This window comes from Trypanosoma grayi, assembly GCF_000691245.1.
Source record: "Trypanosoma grayi strain ANR4 Tgr_60_V1, whole genome shotgun sequence".
Lineage (NCBI taxonomy): Eukaryota > Euglenozoa > Kinetoplastea > Trypanosomatida > Trypanosomatidae > Trypanosoma > Trypanosoma grayi.
In genome coordinates, this window is record NW_008825679.1 from 736 (window position 1) to 6,852 (window position 6,117).

General features: G+C 53.4%; 3 protein-coding genes across 3 annotated transcripts; all 3 read left to right on the forward strand.

Moving 5' to 3' along the window:
- Positions 1–72: 72 nt before the first annotated feature.
- DQ04_00601010 (putative ribosomal protein S19) lies at positions 73–570 on the forward strand (the record flags this gene model as incomplete). Its single annotated transcript, XM_009309337.1, has 1 exon — positions 73–570. One exon carries the CDS (start codon positions 73–75, stop codon positions 568–570), a length of 498 nt encoding a protein of 165 aa, XP_009307612.1.
- A 290-nt stretch (positions 571–860) lies between these two features.
- On the forward strand, positions 861–2,576 carry DQ04_00601020 (signal recognition particle subunit SRP68; the record flags this gene model as incomplete). The annotated part of the gene is made up of 1 exon (XM_009309338.1): positions 861–2,576. The coding sequence occupies one exon, from the start codon at positions 861–863 to the stop codon at positions 2,574–2,576; it is 1,716 nt and encodes a 571-aa protein (XP_009307613.1).
- Positions 2,577–3,287: 711 nt separating this feature from the next.
- DQ04_00601030 (zinc carboxypeptidase) lies at positions 3,288–5,567 on the forward strand (the record flags this gene model as incomplete). The annotated part of the gene is made up of 1 exon (XM_009309339.1): positions 3,288–5,567. One exon carries the CDS (start codon positions 3,288–3,290, stop codon positions 5,565–5,567), a length of 2,280 nt encoding a protein of 759 aa, XP_009307614.1.
- Positions 5,568–6,117: the final 550 nt, after the last annotated feature.

Genomic DNA, 6,117 nt, shown 5'->3' on the forward strand with positions numbered 1-6,117 from the left:
TTACCTCTTGTATCCCCTGGTGTATATATATTCGGCTGTGTGCGTCTCTGCGCGTATGTAAAGGTGTCTACAATGGTTGCATCGGTGGGAAAGTCGAAGATCCGCCGCATCGGCAAGAAGAAGGGCGCGACGCTGAGGGATGTTAACCCGTGGCGCTGGGCCAAGACGTGTGCGCACCACCTTAAGCGGGAGGGCAAGCTCATGGTGCCGAACTGCACCGAGATCGTGAAGACGTCACACGGCCGCGAACGTGCGCCGCAGAACCCTGACTGGTACTACATTCGCTGCGCCGCCGTGCTGCGCGCGGTGTACATGCGCCCAGGTGTCGGCTACGGTGGCCTCAGCAAGCGCTTCTCCAACAAGAAGAACCGCGGCAGCCGCCCGGAGATTACGACGCGCGCCTCCCGCGGGCTGCTTCACTGGTGCTGCAAGAGCCTGCGCAACCTCGGCCTCATCGAGAAGTGCGAGGAGTCTGGCCACCGCATCACCAAGGCTGGCCGCAAGGTTTCGGACTCGCTCGCATTCAAGGTTGCCATCCGTAAGCTCAACAACCCCACCGCTGCTAAGTAAGTGGTGTGTCCCATCTGCCAGCCGTCGGCCGCGTGACGAGAGAGATCTCAAAGTACTTTTCTTGTTTTGATTTTCACTTGACTTTAAAAAAGAAAACTGCGTTTGGAAAAGGGGGAGAAGTTGTAACGGTCGAGCGGTGCATGGCGTGTGGTGCCACATGTTTCTCACTGCCAGTTGTCTGGCGCTTTCTTTCTTTGTTGTTGGTGTTGCGGCGGGAAAAGAAGAAGAAAGTGAGCAGAAGATAGGGAAACACATACCGATCGAAAACGGGAAAAGAGATAAGAAAGAGGATGGAGTTTGATTTATTGTTGTTCCTGAAGGAGATTCAGCTCCAGCATGGCCTGCGCGCGGAAGACTATGCACGCTACCGTCGTTACACAACCAACCGGTTGTCAACGCTGCGCCACCAGCTTGGCCTCATTCACGACTCGAAGAAGTTCCAGAAGCGGGACATCACCCCGCAGATAGCGACGAAAACGGAGCATCTGCAGCTGCTCGCGCTCTGCGCTGAGCGATGCTGGGCGGCAGCGGAAGAAATGCAGGAGAAGCGCCGCTCTGCTGCACGTGGGGGCGAGAACAAACCACAGGGTGGCCTGCCGCCAAGTGACCAGTTCCGCAAACGCCTCAACAAATCTGTCAAGTGGGCAGCGAAGTTGCACGCGGTGGCCCAGGCCGTGGCGAGCAAGCGGCTGCAGCAGGAAACAGAGGCCTACGCAATGGAGGTCGAGGGGAGAGCCGCCGCTGCGCACGGCTTGATGGCAGAGGCGAAACAGCACTTCCTTGCCGCGCGCGAGCGGTACTACGCCTTGCGGAAGTGCAGCACACCAGAGCAGTGGACGCTGCTGTGGGCGAAAGTGACGGAGCTCGACGATCGAGTTGTGTATTGCATGCTGCGGATTGGCGAGGACTCGTCCCTCTACAAGCCACACGTAGACGTTGAGGACACATCACAACAGCTAGCGGTCACGACAATTGAGTGGAACGGCCGCCAGCTTAATGTGGCCTCCATCAAGGTAAAGGATGCACTGCGTGAGGTGCGGGCCCTCAATGTCGAAGCGGCGAAGGCGAAGGCAGCGGAGCTAAGCGGTCCCATTCCTGTTGGGCAGCAGAACAAGGTGCTTGACCTCATGGACCGGCGCATTGGTTGCCTTAATGACGCTCTCGCCCACGCCCGCCAGGACCTGCGCTCTCTGGCCGATGAGAGGCAGAAGACGGAGCTGCAGCTCCTATTGCACTACTTGCTCTTCCAGGTCTCTCATGAGACGCTGCAGCGCACACTCTTCATGGTCGAGGTTCACACACGCCGATTCCGCGCCACAGAAAAGAGTCTTACTGGTGGTCATTGTGGCATCGGCAGCAGCAGCAGCAGCAGCAATAACAACAACAACGGCGTCAGCAAGGGGAAAAGGGAGATTTCTCCAGCTCAGTACGCCTCGCCGCTAGAGGTAGTACGCCTGTACGACGCCGCGTTGGAAACGTTAGGTGAGATAGAGCTTCTCCCGGGCGTTGCTGGGCGCGAAGACGTGGAGGAACTCACCGCACTTTGTCGTGCGGGGAAGCTCCTCTACCTTGGAGAGAGTTGGCGCATCGTAAAGGATTCCGGGCGGGCGCAGAACTGCTACAAGGCTTCGCTTTCTGTTCTTGGGGAAGTACCAGTGTCACCGCGCGTGGAGGCACTTCGGCTTGTGGCGGAGAAGAGCTTCCTGTTATTAGCATCATCGACTCTCTTGAGCGGCGCAGTCAGTGGGGAGGAGAGAGAGGAAGAAAAACCAGTGCAGTACCTTGTCGACGCTGGAGATCAGGTGGCGGTTGCCCAGAACGTAATCAAGTTCCCTCCTGATTACCAAGCTGTACCGTGCAAGCCTGTTTTTGTGGATATTGCTTCCACATACGTGGATTACCCAACGCGTGGCAACTCTTCGCAGCAGCAAGAACAACAACAAGCGGACGCCTCCGGCGGGAAGGAGGAGAAGCGGTGGAAGTGGGGCTGGGGGTGGCGTAAGTAGGCCTCTCTGTAAGGGATGGCAAGGGTGTCACATTAAATGCTAACACGTGTATTGTGTTTCTTTCTCTATTCTCTCACTCTCTCACGTTGGTTCTCCGTGTGAAACAACATGTGCTGGTGAGACTGCGGGAGAAAAAGGGAGCGAGATGGAAGCATCGGGTTATACAAACACGATCAACATTGCCACAAGATGCAAGAGATGCACGATACGGGGGCACACGCACACAGATATATATATATATATATATATATATATACTGAGAGACTGCTTCAGCGTGTTTTTTTCAAGACTTGCATTCTGTCCTCCCTTCTCTCGCTCTCTCTCTCCCTCTCTCGTTTGAGTGTCTTCCTTGCTGTGTTTTCGCTTTTTTTTTCGGGGTGTGACGGATAGAAGGGGGGAAGAAGCAGTNATATATATATATATATATATATATATATACTGAGAGACTGCTTCAGCGTGTTTTTTTCAAGACTTGCATTCTGTCCTCCCTTCTCTCCCTCTCTCGTTTGAGTGTCTTCCTTGCTGTGTTTTCGCTTTTTTTTTCGGGGTGTGACGGATAGAAGGGGGGAAGAAGCAGTGTAAGAGTGGCGTTAAATTTCTAGCCTCTTGCATCCAAGGCGTCAGGGGAAAGGGTAGGAAAACGCAACGAGGGCACAGTCATAATAATAACAACAGCAGCAGCTGCCTTGGGGACCGAAACGACCTGGACGGATGAATAACGATGACAAGAAGATGTCCAGTTGTCTTAACGGTGGAGAGTTAGCCAAGCCGGTGGCCAAAGACATCGCGGAGGATGACGCGGATTGGGTGTACACACCGCCCCCGGACAATCAGCGGGAGTTCGAGTTCCCTGAGGATGGTCTTATTTTCTCCTCCCGTTTCGACAGCGGGAACTTGATTCAAGTTGAGCGCGTCGGCGCGTATCGCTACAATATGTATACATCCCCTGACTGCGGCAACTCACCAAAGCAAACAAACAATCGACAATGGTTTCACTTTGCCATTCGAGGTGGAAGTCGCGGCTGCGTCATCACCTTCACGTTCGTGGGCATGATGCACAGCAAGATGTTCACGTACGGGTGGATGCCAGTGGTGGCGGTGTGCCCGGGGCGGCCGCAGTACACACGGCTCCCGGGCCGCGCCACAGTCGTCACTCTCGATGCGATGCCGCCGACGCCTGGTTACCCCGCGTTCGTCATGAAGCCGTGGGTGAAGAAGTCCAGCGACGTGCAGGGAGCCGGTGACGCGGGCAATGAGGACGCAGACGCCAACGGAAGCTCGGAGGGCCTACCCGATGTCATTGAAGTGCCTGCGGCTGCCACAAAGAAGAAGAAGAAGGACAGCAGCGTTGCGATGAACCTAACCTTTGAGGTACGCCTTGACATTGATACGTCACTCAGTGCATCGTCGTACTCCCTCGGCCACCCGCAGTGTCCGGCAACGTATGTCGCCAGTAATCACCCCTACTCCTACACAACGCTGCAGCAGAACATTAAGGCATGGAAGCAGCAAGTCGCGGGGACAGGAAAGAATGGTATTAGCCCTGAAACGTCATCAGAAGGCGGGTCCGGGGCGTATCCTTTGTCTACATACTTTCACCATGAGATTCTTTGCAAATCGTTGGATGGACGAAATGTCGATCTCCTCACCATCACAGACAGGTCCGGCATTTGTACCGACAGAGCGCCTTTGTATGCTGAGGGCGACATACCGTATTCCTCTGCAATGGGTGAAACAGTACGACCTCATCACTTTGTGGGAAAACAGTTTGTAGTGCTTTCCGCCCGTGTCCATCCTGGAGAGAGTCCTTCGAGTCACGTAATGCATGGCTGTATTGAATTTCTTCTTAGCCAGGTAGACCCACGTGCGATTGCATTGCGCTCACGTTTCGTGTTTCTTCTTGTGCCGATGATCAACCCGGACGGTGTCGTTAGAGGACACAGTCGTGCTGATACAGAAGGGGTCAATCTTAATCGCAAGTACAGAAATCCTTCCAAAAGGCGACATCCTGCACCCTACTGTATACGAAGTCTTCTTCACTCCATTGCCTCAGTTAGGGGACGACTTGCCCTTTTTATTGACATGCATGCACATGCAAATAAGCGGGGGATGTTTTTCTATGGAAACTCCATGGATGCCCCAGAGCTTCTGCAGAGTCTCATGTACACCAAACTGGTAGCGTTGAACACGCCATATTTTGAATTTCAATCGTCAAATTTCTCGGAAGCAAACATGTTTGCTACTGGGAAGACAGGTGAGGGCCGTGACAATTCCAGCCGTGTGACGTTGTACCAGGAGACAGGTATCGTTCACAGCTACACCATCGAAGTCTCGTATGTTATAGGGAACACCTTGAATTCACTCCCAGCTATCTCGAACTACCCAGTGGACGAGCCCGAGGTGCTTCAAGGTACGCCATGTCCCAAGTATTCTCAGTCGGCATTCGCTGATGTTGGAAAAGCATTGCTTGTAGCGCTGCTTGACATGAAGGGATTTAATCCCATGAGTCGTCTTCCTGTCACTCAATATCACACCGCGAAAGGGCTGCTAGCAGCGTTGCAACGGCAGCTCCAGGTTGAATCGGCGGAGCGGCTGTTCAAAATTGCGTTCATGAATGGCGGACAGGCCGCCCTTTCGCGAGAAACTGGTACTGACCCACTCTATGTGGTGATGGCTGCCCTTAGGCGCGAAGACCTCCCGGATCTCATGACGATCAAGGATGGTCGTGGGATTCCCCCCATTACAATTCGTGGATTTTCGGATTTCATGCCGCTTGATCAGGCGGTTCAACTGCTGGCGCACACACCGCCGACGTGCCCTCCGCGCACGTTTGTCTGTGGCAGTGGAAGGCGGGCAATGTCACAAAACGCCGGTGGAGGGCCGTCTGGGCGACGCTCCCTCAGCAACGCCGTGCCTGGGATGCTAGTTGTGGGCAGCGCGACAGGAGCGGTTTCCACGGCTGGTCGAAAACCCCTTACTGGTGTTAATTGAAGTGCCATATTGTAGAAAAGAGGTTGGGTAAGAGAAGAGGCGGGAGTTGAACAACAGAAAGCACAACAAAAAGAAATTTAAAGAAAAGGGGCCTTTTTGTTGGTGTACTCATTGAAAAACAAGAAAAAAAAAGAAATAGGTAAAAACAAACGGTTATATTTACAATGGGAGCTATATATCAATACAAGAGATATGTCAAGTGTTGCGTACACTGTCTTTGTCCCTCGCTTCATGTATGCCACTCAGATGTGATGCCTCCTCTGGTGCTGTTTTTAACTTGCCCACTACTTTGTGTGGTCCAAGGTGGAAGCGCCGGTGGCTCTGCTAACTCTTTTCGGTGGAGTGATGACCGATTGGCCGCGGTAGCTGGTCGATAGGCAGTAACTTTCTTCTTGGCCGCTCCACCGGCGTGGTGAAATTGTTTTCTGGTGTTGGGCCCCAATGCAACTAATCCCTTTCTGTTTCCCAAAAAAAAAAAGACGTTTTACAATGAAGGGATTGATGATTAGATCTCATGTAGAGGTAACCGAAACAAAAAAAAAAAGTGGGG